Source organism: Anopheles nili, chromosome 3, assembly GCF_943737925.1.
Source record: "Anopheles nili chromosome 3, idAnoNiliSN_F5_01, whole genome shotgun sequence".
Lineage (NCBI taxonomy): Eukaryota > Metazoa > Arthropoda > Insecta > Diptera > Culicidae > Anopheles > Anopheles nili.
In genome coordinates, this window is record NC_071292.1 from 74,538,951 (window position 1) to 74,565,195 (window position 26,245).

A 26,245-nucleotide genomic window follows, 5' to 3' on the forward strand; every position below is an offset into this window, starting at 1 on the left:
GGTGCTTCAGGGAGACAGAACTTTCTTGCGAGCAGTCGAAACGTAACGCCAAGGCGAACCGTGAACTTGGGCTGTGAGGCGCTCACGCGCAACTTCAGAAGGGAGTAAAACACAATGGAGCACGCCCTTAGGCGGTACGTGAAAGCCCACGGGTACGCGATCGCCGTGGCTGCCCTATTTTTCGGGTGCATTTTCGTCGCAACCATTCTCGCCGACGATCAGCTGAGTCGCACCGCAAGCGCATGTAAGTGACCACCGGTTATTTACGCGTCCCCTCTCGATTGTGGGAATTATTTTTAGTAACAATTTTGGGACTGTTTTGTGAGTGTACTTTTCCTCTACGTTGTATATTCCGCACATGATGCCTCGGTTGCTTACGACCTCACAGATGCTTTCTTTCGGTCGCGCCCACTTGAGCAATTGCTGTTTTCGATCGCGTGGGTCGTCGCTGGGCTGATTTTCTTGCTGGGACTGATCTGCGATCGCAAAGAGGCCATCTTTCCGTTTGCAACGATCTTCCTGGTTGAGTGGAGCCTCATTCTGGTGCAGCTGGTCAGCAGGTTCGAACATCGGAGCCCGATCGAGGTGATCCTGTCGGCCGAGACGGCGGTGTTCCTATGTACGTGAGACAGAGCCCGATTTCCCGTGCGGCTGGTCGGTGACCTAATCATGATGTTTTCTGTTCCAACCTCTCTGTTTTGTGCAGTGGTGCCGATGTACGTGGGCTACACGCTGATCATCCTGTACCGGGCGATCGATAGCCAGTACAAAGACGAGGAGGACGTTGAGCAGGCTCACCGTCCGGTGAAGTTCTTTTTCGGCGACGAGCCCGATGACACCTACAGCTAGAAGCTCACCGTGTCATAGAGGGATTTTTAATTATTTTAAGGCTAGTTTAAAGTTGTTTCTCGAATTTAAGTTAGTTTAAGCGAATAACACGACCGTGAGCGAAGTAAAAACCACACACCATGATAAAGTGACTTGCTGCGATTCTTGCGCCATCATGAACGCCTGCTATCTCGCGCCGCATGCACAGGATCCGAAAGCAATAGCATTCAACAGAAATGACGTAAATCATGAACGTGTGATTGTTGCTGCAGCTAATCCTGTTCCCTATCAATTGAACAACACCAGACACCATTTGTGATTAATCATCAAGCCGATGCTCGTTACTGGGGAAGATTTCTGTAAAATACCTCACGGTTCAAATCTCGGAGAATGAAACCCCATAACGGCCGTAAACAGAGTGATAAGAACGGTTCTAGGACCACCGGACTGAAGCGATTCTGTGCAGTGCGTCGCCTTCATGCAACTTCGGAACCGCTATCAGTCTCACGCCGACCATCATCCCGAGCGCTAAAGCAAGGAGCTCGGTCTAGACTCACCGAGGATGGAGCCAAAATTCTTTGAATACATCAAGTTTAACGGATTTTTTATTTTAAGTACATCAGTGTTTTTCGTGATATTACACATCAACCGTTGGTTTCTGGATTTGAAACAATGGATCCACGAGATCAACGACGAAGATGATTCAATGGGCCGCCAGCTAGTCACAGATGGCATATTTCTGATAGTGTGGCTCATCTCGACGGCATTGCTCTTTACAGCTCTTTGGCGGGTAGGCTATTTACGAAGGTGTAGCGAGTTTCAATGGCTCGCAGAATCTGACCAGGTTTTTAAACAGTAGTTTCTACACCGATTGACAGGAGGTGACAAATCTGCTGTACCCGATCGGCATCTTCCTCGGAATAGAGACTCTGATTGTGGTCATCAAGGACGTGTTCTATTGGTGGCAAGGTGATGCTGACGATTGCTTTCTGCGCACTAGTGAAGATGCGATCGTTTGGCCCGGTAAGGGTGTGAACAAGACTTGTCTCGATCCCGCCAGCTTACCTAGTGAAGTTTGTTTGTTTTTTTTTCATATCAGCCGGGCTAGTGTACTTCTACTACACCCTGTATATCCTTGGAAAACTATTCAATCTGAGGAATCGCGCATCATCCGCTCTTCCCGCATCGAGTTCGGGAGACGCTCACTGCGTATATCCGCTCCCGGTGGTGGAACCGCGGGCCACGTTTACTGATGAAAGCGTCTGACGATTTGTGATGCATCCTCCATCTGCGCTTACTGTAGGGAGTTGTTTACTGTCGTTTGTGCCGTCGTAGAAATGCAACATCAGTGTGTCAAGGTATCAAATCGCACAAGTTCCCACCTAAATGTATTGAAGCCCGTGAGCAAGCGATTTGCTGCTACTTACCACTATAATACCAGTGATGAATCAATCGAATATATTATGTATGTCACCTATTGTTATGAGAATACTTGAACCAATCGACACGGTTGGAAAGCTTCATTTACTTCAAATTGATGACAAAGGCAAGAGATTGGAACATGCCTGCAACATATTATAAAATTTAATCGATTTCCTTACGAGGGAGTACGGCACTCCGAGTCACCATGTTCAGCTATTTGAAAGCTTCGTACTCTTCTACATCACACAAATGCATGAATTTTACATTCCTAACGATAAATGATGGGGCTATCTGTCGAGTTGTACGGTTGACGCACCGAAAACTTATCCATCGGGAGTAATACATAATGCGCTTTGTTTGCGATAGGAAAATTCGGGCAAAAGTTTCATCCCCCGGCGCGACGGTCCTACAGCCATCGCTGCATGAAGTTTTGACATTTTGGTATATTGATTTAACGTGACCACACCGTCACCGGTGCTTGTGGGAAAATACCTGAACGTGGGAATAACCGATCATTAAGGACTACCCCGGGGAAGTAGCGCGAAAATGGCAATCGATTGGCACATCTCGCTTTCTGCTCTTCCTCGGGCATGCAGAGGGGAGGATCTCTTTTCGCTAAAGTGCAAAGGTCAACTAGCGGAAAGTGCTCTGGTACGGCTGCATGTCTGAAATCGATGCCACTACAAAGCGCACCGATTTGTGAGCATTATTGCACCACCGAATCAGCAATGCAGACATTTCTCAACATTGGTTCGGATGCGTAGAATACCTCCTGGAAAGGTCCTGGGAAAGTGGCAGCGGGTCGTTACTCCACGTCGCTCATTGCTCCTGAATTGATCGATTTTCTTTTTCATCTTCGTTTCTTCAACACAACACAACAATCACACACACGCAAAACCAACACCTTCGACTTCACCACTAGCAGAAGATGCCGAAGCGGACGAAGAGGACGGACAGAATGGGCGGACCGGGGACGATCGGGGTGACCGGGGCGACATCAACGGTGAAAAAGAGAAGCTGGACGAGGAGCACTCGCTGCGGGACGATGGCTCGCCGGAACCACCGAATGGCGAGATCGTTTCGATACTCCGCAAGAACGGCTCACTGCTGCAGAGTCAGTAAGTATATACGCCTCCGCCGTTTCTCAAACAAGGACGAACAAAAATAAGATAAAAAATTCACCAAGAAAAGCGTCCCATTTTCCATGGGAACCGCTCCATCGCGTTCCGGTGGCGCTAATGCTGTTTCTGCTCTTTCTTTGTTCCCTCTGACCTTTCTGTTTCCACTACCATCGGCACGGATCCTCGAAATGGAATTGCAAACTGCCCTTTGCCCGATTTTGCCGACGGCCTCTCGTCCCACCCGGTTCCGCAGGGAAATATCCTCCAGCCAGCAGAACTTCTTCCGCATGCTGGATCAGAAAATCGAAGAGGTAGGTCTGGAAATTGAATTGTTTCTGTTCCGCGCTACTTTAGTATTTTCTTTCGGTTTTCCGTGGTGCGTATTGTTTGCTTTTCGTATCGTTGTTCTTATATTTTTGTTTTCCGCCCGACGCAACATGTGAGAACAATTGTGAGACACGCAAGTCTTCGGATTGAACTCCGGCGCGAAGAGTAATTGAGTTTGGAATCCAATCAGCGTTGTTTATGGGTCTTTGTATGAGGCACGTGCGTGTGTGTCGGGATTTTGGGGATGCGTGCTGTAAGAAAGAAAGAAAAGCCGTTCAGGGCGACACCTGAGCATTGCGTGGGATCCATAGTAGAAGTTTGCAACGACGCTCGGAAATGACCTGCCCCATCTTATTAATGCCTTTGCTTGGGTTTTCTCGCTTCCATCGTTCCTACGACAAAAGGGCCCAGATTACGACTCGAGCAGCGAAACGGAGCAAGCCCTGGAAGAGGCTCGTCTGAACGCTTTGGTGCAGCATTGGGAGTCGGCCAGCTTGACCACGTCGATGTGTTCTTCCACCAGCCGGTCCCTGCAGGGGACACCGGTCCGGCAGGTACCGCTCAGGTAAGCCCATCATCGGAAGCTAGACCGATCTGCCCCGCGACCTGTACATAATGCTTCAGAATCGACCTTGCAGACAGCCTCCACTGAGGCCACCGTTCCAGCAACCGCTCAGTGCCGAGCTGTTGTCCCAGCAGCAGCTGCTGCTGAAGCAACAGCACCATCATCTTCACCAGCAGCAGCAGCAACAACAACATCTGCAGCAGCAGCAGCAGCTGATCCATCATCAGCAGCAACAGTTGCACAACCTCCAGCACCAGCAGCAGCAGCAACAACCGCACCTTCAAACCATGCAGAGCTCGCAGGCATCTCAGCAGCAGATCCTGCACGCGAACCTCGGCATCGGTATGAACAGTCCGAAGCGTATAATCGGCACTGGAAATGCCGTCAGCGTTGGTGGAGGTGTACCGATCGGAGCGGATGGTTCTACGAGCCAGCGGCAATTGCTGTCACAATCCATCATCCATCAGAACTACGGTGTGATACAACCGTCCCAGACGACGCCCCAGCTACGTCCGAGTTCGGGCCGCACGCTACCTTCGCCGGTACAGTGCTTACAGATGTCCTATTATCAGCAACAGCAGCAACAACAACAGCAGCAGCAACAGCAACAAGGCCAAACACTTAGTCAGCAATTCCAGCAGCCACAGCAATCGATACCTCCCCAGTCCTACTACAATGACATTCTGCGGCACCCGATGCAGGTGAGTAGATAGTTGAGTCTCCATGAGACTCATTAGCGGTGTGATAAATGTTCACAAAAAATCCCGAAGATTATCCCATCTGTTCTTGTTCGAAGGGTAACAATTGGCACAAGGCGATTGAAGGCGAAACCTCATTCAATACCCCGACGTTGGGTATGCAGAACCGTCACTAGACAAAGAGTGGGACTTTCTGCTTTTGTACGAGTCTTGAGAAAGACGCGTGTTACATGCGAACGTACTCTCGTATCGTCTTGCACCTTGCGCATGACAGCACAATGCCACGCTGCTGAGCTACGCGTGGGAATCGGGCGAAAAAACTAGGCCCAGAGAAGGCGCGAATGCATTAAAATTTTGTTATTTTCGCTCCCCAGGCATCGATCCCCAAGTGAGCTAGCTCATCTCTGCCGCAGTGCCCCCGCAAGAGGTAAAAACGGTTTTAAGTCTGACCTTTGTATACTACTTTTATCGTTTACATGTCGAGATAATCCAAAAATCACGACAGTAATGAAAGGAATATGCCTCCCCTTGGGAAAAAGCGCGATGGCACCACCGAACTGGGATCGGCAGCAGAGATTGGCCAAGTTTCTCGAACACTCCCTGGCGTGAAGTCGAACTTTCAACTCACCAGATGCTTTCCATCACGGCAAGTGAAACGCCAACCACCCACTCCCAGCCAGCGGGTTCGGCTGGCTTAATCGGCTTGGTGTATTGAAACAGAAATGCTAAGATAAAAAAAAACCACCACCCCCAGCAGGGTGCACCTCGAAAAGGTTTAGTTTCCTGCGGTGGCGTGCGTCTCCCAACGGCCTATCAACCATTGAAGCATCTCAGCGGCACGCAAACGATTTCCCCCTGCTGTTGGATGGCGAATGTCAGTGGCACTGGGAAATGAGCCCCTCCGACCAGGTTCAGTGCAAAGTTCGTTTGCGTCCCGGTTCCGTTCCACCTTCATATGAGCAGAGGAAGGTGTAGTGTATCATAGATACCTGATTAGAGCCTGAAGTTGCCTTCTCCCTTTGGGGTCGCACCACGATGAGCTCACGTTTTTCCATGATGTCACACTTGATCATAATCTGCTTCTAATGCCCCGCTGAAGGAGGGCAGTTGCGGGAGGTACCAATGCTAATGAAAAATCTACTCAAATTCACCCAAACCACGCGACTTCAATTGCCCTCGCACAAATGGGCCGCCCTCGTGCGCATCTCGGCGTGGTAACAAGAGAGATCCCCTTCCGAGCGCAACCTGACCGGATGGGGGGAGTTATATTTCTTTCGGTGTTTGTATTTTGTTTTCCTCGCTTTTGCCGGCGTAAAAACAACATCACAGCTCGCATCGGGTGAGAAAAAGAAATACGAGCAGAACCTGAACACGGAATGAAGCCAAGTGTTCCTTCTCTATCCACCCGGCAGTGCGAACACGTTTCATTTTTCATGTGCCATTTGTTAATGTGCGCACAAACAAGCAACAAGAAATAATAGAACGAAAACATAAAACGGTTTCGTTTGTTTTCCACCCGATTGTCTACTATATTTTCTCCTCGCGGGCCGCAGCTTTGTCTTTTCGCTTTTGCTCCTTCGAGCTACGTCTGTTTCATCGCTTATTTATCTATTTATTTGGCTTCGGGTGCACTTTACTCATGACCTTTAGCGTTCTAAATCTTCGCTCTCGAATTACCCAACACTTGGCGCCCCTGTATCGGCGTCCCTTGCGGTAACCATCCGTTCTACCTACTAGACCGGGTGCGTTTCGGTTTTCCATGCTCTTCCCCTAGGGCATATCTGTTCTGGGTTCCTACTACTGAACCCGCGTTGTTAGGGGTATTTTACATTTTCGCTTTCGTTGCTCTAAAACCGACCCGACGCCAAGGACAGACCGCCCGGGGTTCTCAAATTGAGTAACGCTATATCTGAATCAGTATTCGCTTACCAATTCTTGCGCTCTGCGCCCTTCCGACACGAATTCTATCTCTCGCGTGATGCTCAGGCCCATTCACGCACCGTAATACTACAAATAGAACAATGATAATGTTGCGCCAGCCCTACGCCAAAGCTTTCCTGCGTTTCGGCCGTAACCGTTCAATAATGATAAAAATAAAACCATGCTAATACATAAAATACACCTTAAAAACGAGTTTACATCCGGCGGGTGTTCACATCATTCACAGATACATTTCAAACGTTGGGCAGCATGTTGAGCCTTGGAGGTCGATTTTCGGTGGGCAGATGAATCATTCGAAGGATCACTTAAGTCCTCGGGTGCGCGGAAAATGGGATCACGTTGTCCGTTGGCATGTGTTGACGTGCACGCACGCAGACAGGCACGAATGTTTCCACCGGAATATTGCCTTGTCGGGAATGTTGTCTGCCCTAATTGGCCAATTGTGGTAAAGCACGTGAGTGCGTTTCGCTACTCTGCTCTGGCTACCCGACGATTGGCGTCCAAGGGACCGGTTCGAGTGGGGTAGATCAGTTTCCTTTACTAGCGATGGAATGGGATCGCTCTCGTTTCCGCACTCATCGTCGTCGTCAAAAGCGAGCTGAAAGAAGTGGTATAAAAAAGAAAGATTTCAATGAGGCTCAATTAGAAGCGGACGTGTCGTTGTCTCTACGGCCACCCGTGGGGTAGGTGTCAATGAGACTGGAACGAATTACATCGTTAGCATATCGGCAGACGATGGCGCCGCTGGCGATAATAAGTTTCGTTTTTTACACCCGAGCCATGAGCAGCACAGTGGAATTTCTCTGAGAAAACACGTGCGTTATGCCAATGCTCAGACCTGAGGATTTCAGAAGTTAAAACCTGTCGTACTTTGCCGGTTCGATTGCATAGACCTCATTAGCTGGCGGTGGGTTTGTTTCATTGGAAATGATTTCATCTTTTACTTCGAACAGCCAACTCCCATCCCTGGATGCACTGCTCCACCGAGGATTAACAGATAAGACGGATACAGGAACCTAATCAACCGAGCTCAACGTTGCCACATTTATCAGCATCCTCAAATGCGTTGTATCATACCCGTACGTGCTTCGCAGATAGAGGGCGCAGTCCGAGATGATAAGAATTAATTTCGGGGTACACTTCCCCGATTGCGAGTGGCTGATGGGATTTCCGACCCAGTTGAGGAAGGTTTAGGGCTGCCCGGCTGGGAGAAAGCACCCCGGGAGCATTTTTCCAGCAGATTGACCGCGCATTCACGGCACGCTAGGCCCAGAAAAGGGAAGGGGTTTGTTTTCGTGTTTTCCCGCATCTAGTGCGATCTTCACGCCATATCAGAATGCACGCAAGGTTATCTTTACACAAACAGCAGTTCCCAGCCAAGCCACAATTGTTCGTACGGTTTCCAGCTCGACTGCCGGGTTGAGCAAGCGAGGCTTGAGATTTTGCTCAAAAGAAAGCTGGATTGCGGGAGTTTCGCGAGTCGCTTGTTCGCAAAAGTACACACGCAGCATTAAAGCAGGTTGCTTCCTTGATTAAACAATACCGGAACCCACTCTCGCCACCGGGGGTAGGAAAATTTAAAGCAGCAACAAATGCTACATGTTCACTTTTTCCGCTCAGGCTCTCTGCCAGCTAGAGGTCAATACGGGTGTTTTTTTGTGTCCAGTGCCCTCACAATAGAACGCCGCGCTGGAGCCACACACACTCACCGGGCGGAACAATGCGTAGAGATGGTGAACGAACAAAAACACCGCAACAACATCAGACGAGCATAAAGACGACATTGCGCGGCGCTAATCGGTGCAGTTGCGTGATACGCAATAAAGGGTCGGTGAAGGGAGCGCCCGGAGAAGGTGGAGAGTCAATCCGAGCGCGACAACAATGCGCGAGTGGATAATTACAATTTGTGAGCGAATTCAAAAATTTGCCACGGCATGGAAACCATACACCTCGTCAGGGAAAGTGGAGCAGGGATGACGGTTTGAGGTGCGTGGAAGGAACCGGAGGTGCTTAGCTGGAAATGACCGACACGGACACAGATTTACCGGCACGCAAGCACCGGATTACGGACACTGGTGGCGAGCAAAAAGTATGTGAATAGTAAATAACAGTGCCTCAGTAGGCCTCAGTGGCTCTGGCTACTATTGCAGACTCAGGAATGACTCAGTTAGGTGAGCGAAACGACCAGACCAATACACCAGAATCGCGTGCTACGGTGCGTTTATCTTCTTCCGGGTACTATCGTACTTTGAGCCCTAAGCCCTAAGGTCAGAACAGCAGCCCGTTGTATGCTAATGGAGGATGATTCCTAAACAACGCGAATGTTTAAAGTAGATCATGGGCAGGCGTGAAACGGACTTTCGCGAATCAACTCTAAAAACCCTCTTGCTGTAATCGAATGAAACGAATTACGCATGAGCACATGTTATCGTCCCGAAACGTCCGCTACCAAACCCCTATACTATGTGCTTTATGGCACCGATTTGATTTGCTCGGCTCCGACCGTTTTTCAAGACCCTTTGAAATTAGTCGCTTTCACGTTTGTGGGATTGCTTGAACCAATTTCCACGCCAAGGTGGATCCGTGTGGGAGCGATCTTTCATCATCGGAACTAAACGTCGATTATTCCAAAACATATCGAGTGCGGGAAATTTGCGTGAAGTATAATTTCTTCGATATATTTCACTAACTCGCAGAAAGGTCATTTTCCTAAAACCTTCACACTCGTAGCACCCTCAGCACGAACTCCAACGCGTTTTATGAAAAAAGTAATCAGGTTTTCTTTACTGTACACTCAATGCTATTCAACTCTCCAAGGTACCTTTCCAAATTTGACACTCTTTTTTCCTGACCAACAATGCAAGAAAATACACAAAAGATGACGGACACTTGACAAGTGATCTTGCGTGAGATAATGAAGATGTGTTTTATGCGTGTCCAAATACGTCTTCTGCCATCAAACTCGTACTTTCACCCACCACACAAAGGTATTTGGAGGTGTCTGGAATTCATCTACAGCAAAAACCGCCAGCTATGAACCCGTACACTTACACAATCGTTTACGGAATCCGTGGAATTCGTCTGCCGGAGTCTGCTGGTGTTGCTACAGACCTCGAACCACCCTTTTCCGCCATTTATGGTCACCCGAATTCCATCCCACATCCGATCGATCACTCGCCGACACTCGCACGTGAACAACGTTCCGAAAAAAAACCGTCACTTACAAATCGAGTATGTACAAACACTTTCACTAGCAGGATCTTCATTTTTTCAGTTTAGTTTTGCTTTGCCATTGCCACCCCTTGAAGGCTAGTGCATGGACCGGTAACGAGGGTTGCTGCCACATGCTTCCCGTTTCACGGGAAACTGGCAACTCAAACCCTCGGACACTCTCGGTCTAGGTTGCATGTTGTGTGCCCACACCGGTAGGGCTTGCGATTCCGTTCGAAGTTAACGTGGCCCCGTTGGAAATGATTGGAGACGGTGGTGCCGATGGGACTCCGATGATCGATCCGCTGACGGCTGCTTCCACGTCCTGCTCGTTGTCGAACCGAACGAAATTGTTGTGTGTCGTGGGTAACGGCTCCTTGCTAAACATTCTGTACAGCACGACCAGGCTGACCACGACGTATAAGTTCGCCACTGGTGGTGATGATTGGGATAGGGATACGAGAATTAGATACCTCACATTGACTGTGGCCGGTTGCGTACTTACGGATCATGACGACCAGCTGACGTGTCTCGATCGTAGCCAGCTCGGATAATCGGCCGGTACAGAGATTGATCGTATCCTGTACGATCACCAGCACACCATCGGCGACGAAGAGCGCTAGGAAGGGAATAATGTAGTATTTGCTCTCCTGTGCGTGTGCGTGTGCAGGTGTGTATTTGTTGGCAATCAGGATATCAGGACATCGTGGTTAAGATTCCGAACGTTATGCGCCACGAACACGCGATACGTTGGGGTTGGGTGACATGAAACGAAAATAGGATTGTGAAGCTGTGTGGATGAACGAGAATTAGCCCTCTTGTCTCAGGATCTTACCTTGTACAGCCCAGCTACCAGCAACACGGCGGCCGTCATCCACAGGATGGATTCGAGCTGAATGAACACGGGAAACTTCTGCACCGGCTCGACTGTTCGCCAGAACGGACAATTCCACGAAAGTTCCAGTTGCCCCAAGAGGCGTTGAAGGACATGGACGGAAGGAGAATGTAAAGATAAATTCATTACTTGAAAGTTTGTCTGTCGCTTTTGCGAGTCATCGCGAAATCATCGCGTCGCTGCACACGGCATGGCATTTTCCGGGGGGGTGGCATTTTCTTTCCCGCTCCCATTGCTATTGAGCCCACACGATCCGTTCGTAGCCCGAGCATGTCGGCATCTTTCGCGCTTCATTGTGGGGGCGATTTTGCAGCCAGGACTTTCCCTTCCTCCCAGAGGTGCGCCCCAAACGGGTGCTACAAACTAACTCTAATTGGGACGACGCTTTGGAAATGGTCCTACCCGATCGAGAAACGGGTGAATGCTCACGTGGCCGGAAAAGTCAAACGAAACTCACTCTCTAGATGTTAAAATGGGACCTTGTTTAGCAATTTCCCTCGACACTAATCAATCACCTGCGATCGTTTGATTGCAATCGCTTGCAAAATGCCACCTGTTCCGTTGTTAGTAGCGTATGGGTTATTATTTTTTTTTTTGGTTGATTCCCAAAAACAAGCTGAAAGCGCACTCAAAATTACTGAACTACAAAACCATGTCGCAATTTGCTATTCGGGACAAATCCGAAATCACTCCTAATAAATATTAATTCACTGCATTCGTTTGTTACAACGGCAAAGCACAGGAAATAGCATCGTTCCGTTGGCAAACGCGACTACTGTATTTTGCCAAATCGTCGGTTGTGAACCCAGTGCGAGAAGAAAGAGAGAAAAAAAAGCAGGCGCCCAAAACGACGCAAATAACAAAACCTTCTTTGCAACCAACCATCATTATCCGCAGGTCGGTCCGAAACGCGGGAATGGACCTATGCGAAAAAGAAAAAAATGGTGCCCATCCTGATGCCCGGCCCGGAAACAGGGCCGACTGGCCAGTAGGGCAATGAAGGGGGAGTGAAACTGTGTAAAAAAATAAAGCAGCTGCAATTTCCAAACAAAATTGAGAAGGTTTTTTTTACCTATTTCAATTATTTTTCCATTTACTTCCATCCCTTGACAGGGGTGGCAGAAGAGGAAGGTGCCTTAGCCCCTCACTCCCTCCCCCCCTCTCAACACCCAGGCTCGAGTTCATGACCACGCGAAAGGGTGGAACCTCAGCTGAACCAACATTGCACACCCGTTTTACGGACGATCCCGTTTGCGCAAGGGTTGGTCATAAGGAGTGAAACCGAATGGAAATCGAAAGGTGCGCTCCGCAGCAGAAATGGTGCCAAATCATGTATCATTTTCTTTGTCGCATCTTCGAGCTCGTGAGGGAAAAGAGACTGGCTAAGCACTCCGATACCACTCACCCCCATGTTGATGCCCTTTTGCACACCCAGAAACACTCCTGACAACTTACACTCTTCTTCCACGAAGATAGGCTCGTCAATGAAGTCGCGGCCTATGAACGAGCTCACGATGATCGTGGAGGTGAAGAAGATCGCGCAGAACGAGATGAAGTACCCGTGGAACTTCATGAAGTGGCGGAAGATGCGGTTCATGATCATCGATTCGAGCATTTTCGGTCCGTTTCGTGGGACTCCGTTATGGCGGCGGGGTTTATTGCCTCCCTTAAACACGCGGCTGTTTTCTTGGTTGTTTCTGCTTTCGTTACACCAGACCACCGGATCGTATTCACCTTCTACAGTAGGGCCACAATGGCGCTTCACCAACCAAACGGCGATGTACTTTAGCTCGAAACCTTATTTTTTCGTAACACGACGCGCGTCGTAGAGCACACCACCGTTGCCTTGGCACACACAATTGGGCCAGCGAACACGACCGACGCGATGATGAGCGTTTATTTCCCCCCGGACTGGATCAGCACCGAGGCACCTTCTAGAGCCGGACGCGATCCGGATGGAGCCACTTGGAAGAAGGCCGGTTCACGAAATCTGTGACACACTGCGTCAAAAGGCGTGCGGATAAAAACTCGATGAACTCGCAACGACGCTTCGCGGAGATCGCGCACAGATCGGAAGGTTGATCGCGCGATCAATGGACGTTGTGGTGAGGCGTTGATTCACGCAAGAACACCACCTGAGTAGGAAAACTCATGCACAAAACACGCGGCTCGTGACCAAAAATACAGCACTAAACGCAAACACGACTGTACGATCAACCGACTGACTGAGTTATGTGCGCGATCGAGTGCGACTCGCGATCTCGACGACGTCGTGAGGGTGCGTGCGCGGTGTATGCGGTTTGCGTCCATCACACGCCCGGCTTTTGGTGTTGGTGGGGTTGGTGTGTCGGTCACTATCGCCACCACAACTACCAACAGCAATAGCACCGCATCCGACGGGAGCGAAACTCTCGCGCGAGATGCATCGCCTGCAAAGTGCATCCCATGAGCTGCGATCGTGGCGGGCTATGTGGTTTTTTTTCTTCATCAACTCTGCCGTCCGATCGTGCGCGCTCTCGTTCTCTCGCTATTTTCCGCTTTCTACGTCTCAAGCTTCTCTCGCGTTAAATGATGCTGACCTCAGAAGTGATGCGGTACTGCTGGCCTCCTCACAGCCGCAGCATGTTTATTGCTCACTAGAAGGCGAAGTAAAGTGAAGTGAAGCGTCGGGAAATGTTTTCCATCCGCGAATGGATTGAGTTCGTGGGTTTCCAGGTTCACGGGCGTGTAGCATGCATTTCAATCACCAAGCACACCGAATACATTGGAAGAATCATTTTATTGCATCGAACGAGTTGCTATCCCAATTTGCTTAAGTTAACGAATTTCTTTGTTTCGATAACCTCCCATAGTGCCAAACAAACGCGTACGTTTCTTCATCGCTCGTTCGCACACCACCGCGTACGCGAGTGATTCATGTTGCGCAAGACTTCTTCATTCGCACCGTAACCACGTCGCGGAGTTTCGCGGTTGAGGAGTCGTGATTCGGCGTGGATCGCGGAATCGGTGTTTTGCTAAAACTATCACGACAGGCTCGTCCGATTGTGGTATCTAACGATTACAATTAAGAACTCCAACCCTATGCTAGTTGCCAGTTACATATTCTTTCGAATCGGCTGGGGAAAAACGAATTTCCGGCTCTCTCAGTTCTCTCCTGTTTTCGTTGCGATCGCAAAACCCGTTTTGATCGACATAACGACACGATCACTTTGGTATGTACGGGATGGATTCATCAAACCCCGATCTGTGTCGGTTATTCGCCTCTGCTTTAAACCTCCGACCACGCGGTTTGCCACACTCACTGGCGCGGTTGCGGTGAAGAGGTGTTGTAACCCACCCTACCTTCTAAACCTCATTCAATGAAGGAACGGGAGTTGGTAGAGCAGCTCGAGTTGGTTGGGCTTGAAGTAAGGTTTTTGAAGAGTAGTCGTACTTTGTTCTGTGCAACGTAGTTTAGCGGCTCTACTTTCGATACACAACTGCGATTGCGATGAGTTTTCCGCGTTTGCTTGTATTTGTGCGGAAGATCATGAATTATCCGGCTATATAAATACCATGGACCACTTCAGCACTTGTCGCAAGTGGCAGATTTTTTTTCACAAAAATTTTTGTAGAAAAAATGGAAACAATACTAAATTATTGCACTATCCAACCATCACATAAATCTGCATTATTCGTTAAAGTTGAATTATGGTAGCTTGATGAGTTAGTAATGTGTGGCATACATAGCAGATCATCATATCACGAAGGATGTCTTTTTTCTTACTGTTTTCTTCGGAAACACTTGCTAAGCTCAGCCATGTTAACTTCAATTAAAATACAAAATTTGGTAGCATAAAAGCATCTTGGTATAAAGGCATGTGGAGATAATTGTTCCTAGTGTTTTATTTTACAATTTGAATCTTACTACGCTTTGATTATGTGTTACATTTGTCGAATTAAACGGCGAAAAAAGGAGAATCAAGATCCAATTGAGTTAGGACCTTTTGCAGATCTAAACTAATGCTGTGCCGATCCAACGGCATACAATTGGTTGTATGACAACGCTGTGTTAAGATGCTTGTTGATGGTCTTTATGAAATTTTTGCATCACAGTTTTTTTTCAATTGGCCTTTTGTTATCCTCCCGTAATAAAGGGCTACGCTGCAAATAACCATCAAACGCACTCTACATTGCCTTTTGCTTGGTTGTACTTGGTTCCAGTTAGTGTACGAACTCATTGATTTTAGTTTTTTGAGTACGCAATGGCTAACAAGAATGTTCTTAAACATTAAACATTTTGAGCTCCTTCGTTCGTGAGCGATCTGTATAGTTGGTGTGTGACCAGCAGCGAGTAGCCGTTTTTGGCTGCACGAAAATAAAAAAAAGTAAAAATTGCAATTACCATGTTTAGGAACAATTTCATCATGTCTCCACTTACGAATCACAAACAGCATGATGCATGCGTCGATGATTAGCAGATTGCGCGCATAAAGGAAAAATAATATGAACTGTAAAATAATGAGCATGATCAGGTAGCCCTCAAACCTGGCAAGGTAATTTTGATTCCGCTGAAACGTGAGAGCACAAGCTTTGCGTTGAATCACACTATATTCGTTTTCACAGCTCGAGGAAGCTCATATTACCTTCAGGTAGCCGACCCAATATATGTACGTAAAGAATAATGCCGGAACGAGGTAGAGCGAGAACAGGAGTTTTTGAATTAGGGATGGTGTCTCTACAACATGATGACGATTAGTGAACACGATGTAGTGTTTTGAAGTATGTAACAGCCGGATTGAGTATCTTACTGGCATTCTGACTATAGCCGATTTCGAACACAGCCGCCAAAGTTAACCACAGCAAGGCGATGGCATCCATTATCTGAATACAACCTATAACTTTCGCATGAGTTTGGATCGAGGCGGAGAAATCGAAAAAGCTCCACTGCGGCATCCTGCTGGTTCTTGGTTGCAAAAATCTGCCAAAAACAGTTTCACACGCGGTCGGCTGAAGGGTGTTTCCGCGTTTATGCTCGGGCACTGACTGGAACACAGCGTTCCAACCAACCACGATTTTGCAATCGGGGGCATGTGTTTTGTGTGCAGTGTTTTAACCTAACTAATACGGCTAAATAAATGGCAACCATTGAGTGTGGTATGCTTATGTTTCCTCTACTATCTACTACTACTATCTACTATGCTAGAATAAGAAAGTAACCTCCGATGCACGACCATGCTTTAAATGCTGCCTATCTCTATAAACTAGGGCAAGAGCAGCTGTGCTTATTCTTGTTATCACATTGAACACCAATCAACTTTTGCTGCAATTCTGCGTGAGACCACACGGACCGCTTAACACGTTTGACGCAGCATCACTCAAATATGGATGACGAATGTTCTTTAGTTCACTATTAGTACTAGTTCACGTTGAATATCCTTAACAGTATCGCACTGAACAAATTCAAACATCGTCTACTTATCGTGTTTGTCCTGTCAGCTCAGACATCAAATAATTATAATTTTCGTGTCTACAATGCTCTGTTTTGGGCAGAATCTATACAAATTTCGTCTCCCCGCTACTCCCTGATTCACTAGGCAAGATTTGTTTTCATATAAAATAATCATCAGTAAAAGATGTTTACACGTTTTATACTTGGGCATAAAATAGCAAAACGAGTGGATTCATACACGATCAAATCGGTAATAAGGTACTCATCTGTAATCGATACTGAATCAGGAACATTTGAATACCGTGATTCTATAAAAATCCTGTCGACAATCTTTGGAGAAAACTCAAATTCTTCCAGATAAGCGCAACTGAAAAAGCTTTTTGCTTGGGCGAGCTTTTCTCTTTATTTTTTGCTTTTTATAGCCTACCATTTTGGCTCCGACTCTTTTTGGACCGTCTTTTGCAAGAACGGCATATAATTAGTAAACAAATGAAACTATTACATGTGAACGGAAATGCCAATATCCTCTCCTACATTCAAGAATGATCTGCGTAGTTGATATGTCACCAGCAGCGAGTAGCCGTTAATAGCTGCATGGAAAGAGATGAAAATTGCGGTTACCGTGTTTGGGAACAGTTTTATTCCATCTTAACTTACCTAGCACGATTATCATGATGCCGGCACTCTTGATGTTCAGCTCGAGCAAGAAAGCGAGGAATCCGATGAAATGTAGCGTAATGCATACGCCCAGAAAGCCCAGACAGACGGCAAGACAACATTGTTGCCGCTGGAAAATTAGACCAGTAAGTTTGCATTAAAGCTCACCATCCAGAACGGCGCCCTCTTTGGCAACGTCACGGGAGGAAACTCATCTTACCTTAAGGAACCCGACCCAATATATGATTGTAAAGATCAGGACGAGAACGCCAGTGGCAAGCAGCGATAGTTTCACATTTTCGGCTATTTTCTCTGCAACACAAAACACCGTCGATTAGGAGATATGAAAGAGTGCTGTGAGATGACGTCTTATCCTGATTTGATATCTTACCTTCGATCGGAAGCTCTAGGGTACCAGGCCACCACACTCCTATCAACAGCGAGACGATGGCATCCACCATCATTATACAACCCACGACCTTGGCATGGGTTCGAATCGAGGCGGAGAAGTCAAAAAAGCTACGCAGCGTCATCGTGTTGTCCATTGGTTAAAAAAACTACCAAAAACGGTTCGCACGCAGCTGACTGGATGGTGTTTCCGCGTGTTTGTTCGGGCACCGACTGAAGCAAAGCGTTCCAACCCAATGCGGCTTGGCTAAATTGATGCTTATCGCGTAGGTGTTATGCTTATGTTTCTTCTACCATCCATGGGTACATGCTAGAATAGGAACGCTGCTTCCGGTGTTCAATGGTGTTTCAGATGCTGCCTGCTTTTCAAAACGAGGCGATAGCATTTAACCTTCTTCTTGATGAATCATCCTGTAAGATCATAGTACGCACGTTTTTTTCCTCCGAAAAATACTCCCATTAGAATCGTCAGTAACGACAAGATGCTGCAATATTATCAAACGAGCTGATTAGCGGTTTCAACATGAAGCTTTCAAGATTGATTATTTAGCGTCGTATTCATACGACAGAGCCATTGCTTTCAAGTTATGGTTTGTTTTCTGCGGAACAAGTGTGTTTTATTCTTATGCATATACTATTTCTATAATAACTATTATGTTGATCGCGATCGGATTCTTAATAGAACATGTACAGTTGGATACAAATAACATTGGCTACGGTAGCATAAATAAGCGTCGATACTGAAACCGCCGCATCCGTCTCGATCCCGTAGGTTCCTCCATCACATTGCAATGTGTTCGGCGCTGCTGCTCAAACTACGATATCCACGTAACCGCTCCTCGTGCATTCGCCGGTCGCGCTGCAGATTCCGGAACAAGTAAAAAACAACCACGAACATATAACCAAACACACCTGCAAGCAAAGAAAAAAGGCGCGATGAGTGTAAGGTACGCGTTAAAAGACTCAGAATCATTTTGGCAGAAGTTTGCATACCCATCTCGAGTAGGGTACCAGGTGTTCGACCCTGGAAAAGTTCGGGAGTATTGCTGTTGAGCGTGGTGGCCATTTCCGTCGCCACGAAGCCCATAAAATCCAACAACAGCAGAATGCCAAACGGTATGATGTAGTACTCATTAACCTGCAATTTGACATCAAAAAAGGCACTTGTATATACCTACGTGCGTTCCAACGTTCAGTGATGACGATGTCTTACCTTGGCAATGCCAATAAAGTAGGCGATAACCACCAGGACTATGATAACTACGAATATGATATCAATCGTGGCGTACCGATAGTACAGGGAAACTGCAAAGCAAAAAAAATAGTAAAAGTTGTTGAAGAGTCTTAGAGAACATGCAAGATCACTCAAACAAACTTACGATTATCTGGAACTTTCTGGAAATCCTCGAACTTTATCCTTAGATAGGTCGAAGCCATGATGGAACAAGTGGCGTTGGCCAAGGCGAGTAATCCAACCACGATCCCATGAAAACGGGGGCTCCAAAGCCATCCACACGTTCGTCCTTTAGTCATTGCGGAGAGCAATCTAGCCGCTGTACTCTAGCAACGATCACAATATGTTTCTGGCGATACCTCTGTTCTCTGGATGGTGGTGCGCTCGAATGCTCTACTCGATCGTGATAATGCCTAACAAACGCATTTCATTTCGGTGGCAATTCTTATCGGTACGAAGATGGACGTTTTTTACGTGAGAAAACTCTTCACAAAAACTCAGTTCGTTTCGGTCGGTCAGCCGAATCACAAGATTGTGGCTCGCGGTCATAACGCGTTTCTACTTCTAGCAACATAATCCGTATCTTCAAACGAATGTTACGTGTTACGAATCGTCGACATATGCTGCTCGCTTCAAGCAGCTTCTTACAGGCAAACATATTAGACTCCGATTGATTTTTTCATCCTTCCCGGAATTGAAGTTCTGATCTACGGCAACGTGTTTTTTTACGGTAGGGAACACAACAGTACCCATCGCCACAATCAGCTTCCTCATTTTGATAGCTTTAAAATAATCGCAATGTAAGATGATGGATTGGAACTTGTTCATGTTTTGCACATTCACTACCGAACATTTGATATGCTGTCGAAGGACACCAAACACGGATAAGGACTATTCACAAACACATCGTTTTATTGAACTCGTCCGATCTGTTGGATGCACCCTCCTTGGGCTTCAGCTGGAAGCATTTGTAAAGCCCGATAAGTGTCACGAAAACGTACAGGAATAGCGCTGCAACGGAAATGGGAAAACAGAACGAAAAGATGCGTGAGAATTGCTCGAACTGCACAACGCAATGTAACCGAATCTAACCTGTCGTGATCAGCCACACCTGGTATGGAAGTGAGGCACCGCGGCGTGTATTCGCGATTAGGTACACTATCCAGTCGAACACGATCGACACCAGGAATGGGATGAGGCAAAAGCGATTTTCCTGCATCCATGAGAAGGAAAAATGATCGTTGGTCAGTTGCGTCATTTTAGCATGAGCGATCGCTTCTTGACGTACCTTCTTGATACCGTAGAAGAGCACTCCGATCGCGATCAAATGTACGATGTCACCGACGAAATCGTACCACCCGTATTCAATTAGGTCCCGCACTGGAAAGTGTAAAGCGATCAACTGATTAATACCGTAAAGGCATCTCTCTGAAGTTCTCTGACAACTTACGATCATTGGGAATGTTGGCATCCTGCTGGTTGGAGTAGATCACTTTAAGCGCTATAGAACTGATCAGCACCGTGACAGTGAGCAGGGTGGAAAACACCACGATTAGGTATCCGTGGAATTTGATGTTCGAGCACAGGCTCATCGTGGCGATTTTTATCCCGAAAACCGGTTACCAACAGTAAAGGAAGGATACTGAGCGGATGCTGTCTGGCCAGAGGCGATGAAGGTTGTGCCTTACGATGGAAGCACATCTCATGAGACCACCTGTCCTTCATCAGAAGAGCGTCCAATCAGCGCTCGAGTTTGGTCGCGGCGTGAAGAAGGAAAACAAAACATATTTGAGAACTAAGAAACACACGTTGGGATGCCTTCAATGGAAAATCCTCATTTATATCCATGAACGAACCATCCCGGACTGGATGTGGTTGTAAAGCAATCATAGCCCTCACATTCCAACAAGTCGCCATTCGGTGGCAGGGCAAGGGCAGCCGGTTCGCGGAAAGAGGGCACGACCTTTTCCTCTCAATACCAGCTGTTTCAGACACTCGCAAAGGTCGTTTTGGAGCCTGCTGAACCATTCAAACGTTCAACGAACGTTATGTCGCTTTCCTACTATCTCTCTTTCTCTTTCTTTATCGGGCTCGTTCACAGGTTCTGTGTATAGATCCTCATTTCGTCGAGAAGATCATTCCCATGAACAATAAGAACGTTCGTGCTCGTTTCTGAACCATGAATGTAGCCTACCAGTTCTCTTTTCTACCTGCTTCGTGTGCCTTTTTATGAATCAGCCGGCACAGCAAAGCAGCAACAAAGATCATCTTTCCAGCGAACAAAAATCGTTGAATCTCAAGGGAATTCGAAGAGTAGCAATTTTGTTTTTTTTGGGACATCTGCCAGTCTGGCGATTCCGGATGGGCATCTTGGTTTTGTTATTTTTGCCCTTTGTATGTTAATTCTTTTTCTCATTTAACCTACGAGGGTGAGTTAGAAGCGAACAAAAAAAAAGTTATATGCAAAGTTACGCTCACTGAAGGCTGAAGTAATGGTTACCCCGGAATTTATGACCACCGAGAGCAGATTGTTGATCCTGAATCATATATTTGCCCATCCGTCGTTTCGATTTAGAACGATCATAAAATGATTAAAGTCTCGCTGTAATACCATGTGAGAGCTGGAGAATGTTAGGACAATTTTTGGAAGGAAATAAAGGGATTTCCCTATTGCCCATTACTTTGCACATTGTTTCCATTACTCTAACGACGACTCACTATCTCTCTTTCTCGCTTTCTTTCACCAGCTTCCACCAGTGACGCAGCTTCAACTGCAACAGCAGCAAGTGCAAGCCCAACAACAACCACAACCGGTGTCGGTGGGAATCTCGAACGTTTCGTCCTCGGTGGCGGCCTCTCTGGCGTCCGCGTCTGTGGCCGTAGCGTCGGCCAGTGGGTCTGGCTCCGGATCCGGCACAACAAGCGGTAGCGTGGGAGGGTTGCCTCTCTCAATGGCCTCCGCAGAGCCCCGGTTTCCACCCGCCATCGCCGTGCAGCGTCTGGCGCCCCAGGTTCAGCGGCAGCTTCGCGAAACGCAGGAACTCATCAAGGACTCGTGCGCGCAGCTGTACGGTTCGGCGTACGGAAGTCCAGGTCCACCAACCGCCGTCACTGCCGCTACTGCCGGCGGTGGTCCCACCGGAACTCCGCTTCGAACGGGACCTAGTCCGGGGGCGGTGCTGTCCCGGGCCACCGCCCGCCGGCCAACGCTCGAGACTCAGTATTCGCAGGAACTATCGTGATATCTAGACAAGTAGTGAAAGCTTTCCTCTAACAACTGCACGGTGAAGGCACGTCAGGGGGTGATTTTGGGTCACTCCTTCCGGTGCACCCTCGCCGCACCACCGTGTTCCGCACACTCGAACAATCCGATCCACTGTATCCCGATCACGCCTCGAAACACAAGGCTACTCTTCCGAAGCAAGAGTGTGGCGGTTTTTTAAAGCCTCCTCTCCAAAGGACCCGTCAGGACCGATCAAAAGAGTGATGTTAAAGACCACCACCGCCATCACTTTCTCTGTACCACCCATCTAGGTCACCAATACCAAACACGTGGAGGACTGTTTCGTTGGCATTTTTTGCGATTGGCGTCACTTGCAACACTTCATATCTAGTTCACACAGCGGCATCTTAAGGTGCCGATGTCATCATTCAACCGAACCACCCACCAGGCCGCCGTACGGGAGTGTTTTTCCCTTCTCATCCACTTTCTTCACCTCAACCATGCTCTCTTGGGGGAAGCCCAGTTGAGGATGCAGGATGGTAAATATGTATCGTAACCTAAACTTTCGCCGATTCCACCCTGAAAGCACATCCACTCCAGAAATCTTCGTCAAACCGGCACCGTCAATTTCGAACGTCCTGGAAGCGATGCAGTCTGTCGAAAGACAAACGTGTAGCCGTAGAGGAGAAGCAAAAAAAGTAGATTCCCCATCAAACTCTGGGCAAATAGGCTAACTATGAAGTAGAGAACGGAAAGAAGATAAATTAAAATAATAAATTACTAAATGTAACTCAACATGGTAACAGCAAGAAAACAAGCAGCAGGCCATGCGAAGACCCTCGGGATAAGGTTACTGTGTCGAGATGCGGCTTACGGTCTTACTTCTTCCCACCTTTTACATCGTTAGTTAAGCGAGAGAACCTAACGGAGCAGCTAACTATTAAACAAACAAACCAACAAAACAAGATTCACCACTAGATACTAGGCGAAATGGACGGAGGGGTGAGTCGCTCGAAGGGCACAGTATGTAGGGTTGCTGTTTGCTTACTTTTCCCGATAGAGGGCGAACCTTCGAGTGCAATGTGCATGGAAAACGGCGTAGGAACAAGGACGTGTACGGTGTGCATGGATGCACACACAAAGACAAATCGGAACAATCGCTCACACGTGACAATGGCTGATGTGACCGAAACTATTATCAACTGTAGCTAGTGTTTGACTGTGTGCTGTGACACTCGTAATGGAATTTCATCAACCGGAGGAAAATAACTTGTAACCAAACATCCACATACACTTTTCATCCTACCACAGAAGGACGCTCCAAATGTCAGAGGTACTCGTCGCACCCGCCAGTTACAATCGATGGGGGAAAATCTGTTTATAGTTAAATGGTTTGTAGTGTAGGGTAAAATCTTTCAACAACAAAAACCAACAAACCGATTCATAACCAACGTTAATGAGCGAACAACCAGTTAGAAATAAGCAGTAAAAGGCAGACGACAAAGATAGTGAAGCATTGGTGTGTTGTGCCTAGGAAACAGGATTCATTTGAGAAGTAACAAGACTAGTTTTTCGGCGGCTCATTTATTTTTAATTCGAATGCCAAAATAGAACAAAAATACAGAGGACGCCGTGGGGACAGCTAATCATAAGAATAATGTTGTAGCAGCCTTCTTGCTAGAAGATAGCCAAAGTAGCTTCTGCTGCAATGCATACGACATCACTGGCTCGCGATTGTTTAGAATATTTATTTTTCTTCTATTTGCCATACTTGTTTTTATTTGTTTAATAGTTTACGGTAGAGGTAAAATAACACTCAATTATGTACGTGGAGGCAGGGGTGGAATACAGGAATTAAATCATCAGTTCATCGAGCAAAGCTGAAAATTCAGAGCATTTGATCCTCATGTGTGAATGACTGGATAAGGCTAAACGAATTATTTTGCAGAAACAAAAAGAAACAGAACACAAAGAAACTGGGTGCGGGACGAGCCTTTCAAGGTAAAGGACAAAATACGGAAAAAGAGAATGTGTGTTGCGATCGGTTACAAAATTAGCCAAATTTTAACTCAGTTCAATAAATTCTAGTCACCCGTAGGAGGCTAAGTGTAATCAATCAATCGTGGACCTTCGATTTATGGTGCGGCCAACTGGCCGAACGATCGGAACCTTCGAAAAGTGAAATGGCCCCAAAGAAGCTTTAGTGATGAGATGTCGACGGCTCTCGAGCGTTTGCTCTCGAGAAAATAGATGTTCTATGACGCTTTTTAGTTCTGATTATTTTTTTCTCTTTGATTTATTCCTTGCATCACATCACGAGCACGTTCAAAGGCGAAACCATCTGATGCGTTTTACGTTAAAAGAGTCTATGAGGTGAGGGTTAGGTTACAGAGTGTTACGGTCGGCACTATATTAAGTTTCATCTAGTGATTTTGTACTTAAAATATAGTGCCCTTCGAGTATTGTCCTGCTAGTTCTTGATAATTCGTAGCTAATACATAATAGAACCTAAAACATTGCACTCGTGAATCGGGAACAAATTGCACCCAAGTTCCGGTCAGTCATGTGGTGCTGCTATAAACCAAACCGAAGTAAAATACGAGAAGCAGAGAACAAGCAACATTTATTTCATCAAGCATAGCAACAGTAAAGGAGAGTAGGGTTAAGATGTTCAGTGTCAAAAAAATGAAAAAAAAAACAAAACGCTAACATTCATCCACACACAAGTAAACGTATTTTCCGATTCTGGCAAAACCCTTTAAGTGCACGTTAAAACAAAGAGCTAAACAAAGCATAAAAGTAATATGAAAAGTGTATTAGAGCAACAATGCCAACAAGCCGGAAACAACACAACGTCTACGGATGCTGTAATCGAGAGAAAGGAGAATGAATGTCGTGAATGTTTTCATTTTTTTTTATGAAATCCGACTATGTACAAAGCCGTGAGAAAATCGATAGAGAAAATAATTGAAAAACTATATGAAATTCAATAACAAAAAAGAATAAACTGATTAACAATACACGAGAGGAAAATTATTTTTTATTATGCTACATCGCATGTCATTACTGAATATCATACCAAGCATGATCTAGATACAATCCGGGAAGCTTCATTAGCTTTCTAGAATCACTAATTTAGTGACTCGCGGTAAATTTCAAAATTTGTGCCGGTACGCCACGTGATAGTCACGTGAATATAAACGTGACTTTTCCTTCATTCAAATTTGCTATTTTGACGTTTGGCAAATTTGACGCTTTTACTGTCACACAGCCAGCCAATAAGTTAGTTTTGCTGGGCTTTGGTTCGCGTATCACGTAGATTGTCGACTAATTTCTAACGCTGTACTTCGTTTTTCTCAAATTACTGCCATTTTCGGCGGCTTTAAGAAGAATATGATTCCGTTTTACCCATCGGTGCAGCCGTCTTCGGCGTACAACTATTGGTTTTCGGTGGAGGAATCTTATGATGACGATACCGATGTAAATGCTTTGGAAACAGAACACACTGAATGCGTAAGTTGAACAGCGCCGGTAATTTTGAAGCAGCGCTCTCTACTACTGAATCGCTGAAGATATTAAAATATGTTTCCTTCTCATTCGTTTTCAGCTAAACCGAGTTTCTTTCGTTGGACAAGAGCTAACACCAATAGGTAAAAATTCTAACGAGCAGCATACGGAAAATATGGATACCGAAGACGAAGATGGTAAGACGGTGGAGCTGCGTGCAGATATCCTTTGGAAACATTATAATTAAAACGAACTCCTTTTGCGGCAGCTAATGACGAAAGCGATGACTCAGACAACTCCGACGAGGACGATGATGATATGGACGATCTGAATAACACGCGCGGAAATCATCCGGACAGACTATCGATTGTACCGGGAGGATACCTCGAGCACGTGCTACAGACCGAGGGAGCGTTGTAGAAATGTCATTTAATTGCTCATGTTTATTCAAACTTAAAGATAATCAAATCAAATTATTTATAAAGCTAAGGGTAAAGCAACTAATAACTGGCGATGACACACAGGATCAGGCCGTTTGGCTGCCCGAAACTGATGAAACTTTTGCTTTTTAATCTTGAAATCGTTGTAATCCGCTGACAGAGTATTAAAGTAATAAATTAAACAGAACATCAATCAATATACATAACTTATTAACGTAAAAGACGTTCTGCGTTCATACTCCGATCCAGTTTGGACTAATCATCGAATGACACGCTTTGGGATGATAACTCGAAAAACAACTAATGGTCCAGTCAGCCAGATAAAACGAATTCGCGGA

The 26,245-nt window shown here is 46.6% G+C and overlaps 8 protein-coding genes across 8 annotated transcripts in view; 4 read left to right on the plus strand and 4 right to left on the minus strand.

Annotated features, from left to right (window-relative positions):
- LOC128726868 (putative uncharacterized protein DDB_G0271606) overlaps nucleotides 1-21,979 on the plus strand; it is a 42,998-nt gene extending 21,019 nt beyond the window's left edge. The window contains exons 2-6 of the mRNA XM_053820710.1: nucleotides 3,173-3,368; nucleotides 3,625-3,682; nucleotides 4,103-4,263; nucleotides 4,337-4,964; nucleotides 21,485-21,979. Coding sequence (XP_053676685.1) covers nucleotides 3,173-3,368; nucleotides 3,625-3,682; nucleotides 4,103-4,263; nucleotides 4,337-4,964; nucleotides 21,485-21,979 — 1,538 coding nt within the window. The remainder of the gene's footprint in view (nucleotides 1-3,172; nucleotides 3,369-3,624; nucleotides 3,683-4,102; nucleotides 4,264-4,336; nucleotides 4,965-21,484) is intronic.
- LOC128726873 (uncharacterized) lies at nucleotides 115-1,270 on the plus strand. The gene is made up of 3 exons (XM_053820716.1): nucleotides 115-244; nucleotides 389-619; nucleotides 707-1,270. The coding sequence occupies exons 1-3, from the start codon at nucleotides 115-117 to the stop codon at nucleotides 847-849; spliced, it is 504 nt and encodes a 167-aa protein (XP_053676691.1). The 3' UTR covers nucleotides 850-1,270.
- On the plus strand, nucleotides 1,344-2,297 carry LOC128726870 (uncharacterized). Its single transcript, XM_053820713.1, has 3 exons — nucleotides 1,344-1,618; nucleotides 1,707-1,851; nucleotides 1,928-2,297. The coding sequence occupies exons 1-3, from the start codon at nucleotides 1,391-1,393 to the stop codon at nucleotides 2,092-2,094; spliced, it is 540 nt and encodes a 179-aa protein (XP_053676688.1). The 5' UTR covers nucleotides 1,344-1,390; the 3' UTR covers nucleotides 2,095-2,297.
- LOC128726877 (uncharacterized) lies at nucleotides 6,480-10,161 on the minus strand. The gene is made up of 2 exons (XM_053820719.1): nucleotides 9,954-10,161; nucleotides 6,480-7,500 (listed from the first exon to the last, which is right to left on the minus strand). The coding sequence occupies exons 1-2, from the start codon at nucleotides 10,062-10,064 to the stop codon at nucleotides 7,237-7,239; spliced, it is 375 nt and encodes a 124-aa protein (XP_053676694.1). The 5' UTR covers nucleotides 10,065-10,161; the 3' UTR covers nucleotides 6,480-7,236.
- Nucleotides 10,300-12,622, minus strand: LOC128726869 (uncharacterized). The gene is made up of 4 exons (XM_053820712.1): nucleotides 12,463-12,622; nucleotides 10,948-11,039; nucleotides 10,618-10,762; nucleotides 10,300-10,544 (listed from the first exon to the last, which is right to left on the minus strand). Exons 1-4 carry the CDS (start codon nucleotides 12,620-12,622, stop codon nucleotides 10,300-10,302), a joined length of 642 nt encoding a protein of 213 aa, XP_053676687.1.
- Nucleotides 18,285-19,036, minus strand: LOC128726874 (uncharacterized). Its single transcript, XM_053820717.1, has 4 exons — nucleotides 18,883-19,036; nucleotides 18,717-18,808; nucleotides 18,497-18,641; nucleotides 18,285-18,415 (listed from the first exon to the last, which is right to left on the minus strand). Exons 1-4 carry the CDS (start codon nucleotides 19,034-19,036, stop codon nucleotides 18,285-18,287), a joined length of 522 nt encoding a protein of 173 aa, XP_053676692.1.
- On the minus strand, nucleotides 19,633-20,329 carry LOC128726875 (uncharacterized). Its single transcript, XM_053820718.1, has 4 exons — nucleotides 20,188-20,329; nucleotides 20,026-20,117; nucleotides 19,830-19,950; nucleotides 19,633-19,748 (listed from the first exon to the last, which is right to left on the minus strand). The coding sequence occupies exons 1-4, from the start codon at nucleotides 20,327-20,329 to the stop codon at nucleotides 19,633-19,635; spliced, it is 471 nt and encodes a 156-aa protein (XP_053676693.1).
- A 3,295-nt stretch (nucleotides 21,980-25,274) lies between the features above and the next one.
- Nucleotides 25,275-26,084, plus strand: LOC128726124 (anaphase-promoting complex subunit 15B). Its single transcript, XM_053819914.1, has 3 exons — nucleotides 25,275-25,473; nucleotides 25,568-25,664; nucleotides 25,736-26,084. The coding sequence occupies exons 1-3, from the start codon at nucleotides 25,354-25,356 to the stop codon at nucleotides 25,885-25,887; spliced, it is 369 nt and encodes a 122-aa protein (XP_053675889.1). The 5' UTR covers nucleotides 25,275-25,353; the 3' UTR covers nucleotides 25,888-26,084.
- The last annotated feature ends 161 nt before the right edge of the window (nucleotides 26,085-26,245 follow it).

What these genes read in the sequence shown, in the direction of transcription:
- LOC128726873 (XM_053820716.1), top strand. Translation starts at nt 115, where the DNA reads ATGGAGCACGCCCTTAGGCGGTACGTGAAAGCCCACGGGTACGCGATC. An exon ending in GAGTCGCACCGCAAGCGCAT is followed by an intron (nt 245 to 388) that starts GTAAGTGACCAC and finishes ACGACCTCACAG; the next exon opens with ATGCTTTCTTTCGGTCGCGC. An exon ending in CGAGACGGCGGTGTTCCTAT is followed by an intron (nt 620 to 706) that starts GTACGTGAGACA and finishes TGTTTTGTGCAG; the next exon opens with TGGTGCCGATGTACGTGGGC.
- LOC128726870 (XM_053820713.1), top strand. Translation starts at nt 1,391, where the DNA reads ATGGAGCCAAAATTCTTTGAATACATCAAGTTTAACGGATTTTTTATT. An exon ending in TCTTTACAGCTCTTTGGCGG is followed by an intron (nt 1,619 to 1,706) that starts GTAGGCTATTTA and finishes ACCGATTGACAG; the next exon opens with GAGGTGACAAATCTGCTGTA. An exon ending in AGATGCGATCGTTTGGCCCG is followed by an intron (nt 1,852 to 1,927) that starts GTAAGGGTGTGA and finishes TTTTCATATCAG; the next exon opens with CCGGGCTAGTGTACTTCTAC.
- LOC128726877 (XM_053820719.1), bottom strand. Translation starts at nt 10,064, where the DNA reads ATGTGGGATGGAATTCGGGTGACCATAAATGGCGGAAAAGGGTGGTTC. An exon ending in CGGATTCCGTAAACGATTGT is followed by an intron (nt 7,501 to 9,953) that starts GTAAGTGTACGG and finishes CACTTCTTTCAG; the next exon opens with CTCGCTTTTGACGACGACGA.
- LOC128726869 (XM_053820712.1), bottom strand. Translation starts at nt 12,622, where the DNA reads ATGCTCGAATCGATGATCATGAACCGCATCTTCCGCCACTTCATGAAG. An exon ending in TGGTAGCTGGGCTGTACAAG is followed by an intron (nt 10,763 to 10,947) that starts GTAAGATCCTGA and finishes GCACACGCACAG; the next exon opens with GAGAGCAAATACTACATTAT. An exon ending in TCAGCTGGTCGTCATGATCC is followed by an intron (nt 10,545 to 10,617) that starts GTAAGTACGCAA and finishes CATCACCACCAG; the next exon opens with TGGCGAACTTATACGTCGTG.
- LOC128726874 (XM_053820717.1), bottom strand. Translation starts at nt 19,036, where the DNA reads ATGACTAAAGGACGAACGTGTGGATGGCTTTGGAGCCCCCGTTTTCAT. An exon ending in CCAGAAAGTTCCAGATAATC is followed by an intron (nt 18,809 to 18,882) that starts GTAAGTTTGTTT and finishes TTTGCTTTGCAG; the next exon opens with TTTCCCTGTACTATCGGTAC. An exon ending in ACTTTATTGGCATTGCCAAG is followed by an intron (nt 18,642 to 18,716) that starts GTAAGACATCGT and finishes GTCAAATTGCAG; the next exon opens with GTTAATGAGTACTACATCAT.
- LOC128726875 (XM_053820718.1), bottom strand. Translation starts at nt 20,329, where the DNA reads ATGAGCCTGTGCTCGAACATCAAATTCCACGGATACCTAATCGTGGTG. An exon ending in TGCCAACATTCCCAATGATC is followed by an intron (nt 20,118 to 20,187) that starts GTAAGTTGTCAG and finishes TACACTTTCCAG; the next exon opens with TGCGGGACCTAATTGAATAC. An exon ending in TCTTCTACGGTATCAAGAAG is followed by an intron (nt 19,951 to 20,025) that starts GTACGTCAAGAA and finishes TCATGGATGCAG; the next exon opens with GAAAATCGCTTTTGCCTCAT.
- LOC128726124 (XM_053819914.1), top strand. Translation starts at nt 25,354, where the DNA reads ATGATTCCGTTTTACCCATCGGTGCAGCCGTCTTCGGCGTACAACTAT. An exon ending in AAACAGAACACACTGAATGC is followed by an intron (nt 25,474 to 25,567) that starts GTAAGTTGAACA and finishes ATTCGTTTTCAG; the next exon opens with CTAAACCGAGTTTCTTTCGT. An exon ending in GGATACCGAAGACGAAGATG is followed by an intron (nt 25,665 to 25,735) that starts GTAAGACGGTGG and finishes CTTTTGCGGCAG; the next exon opens with CTAATGACGAAAGCGATGAC.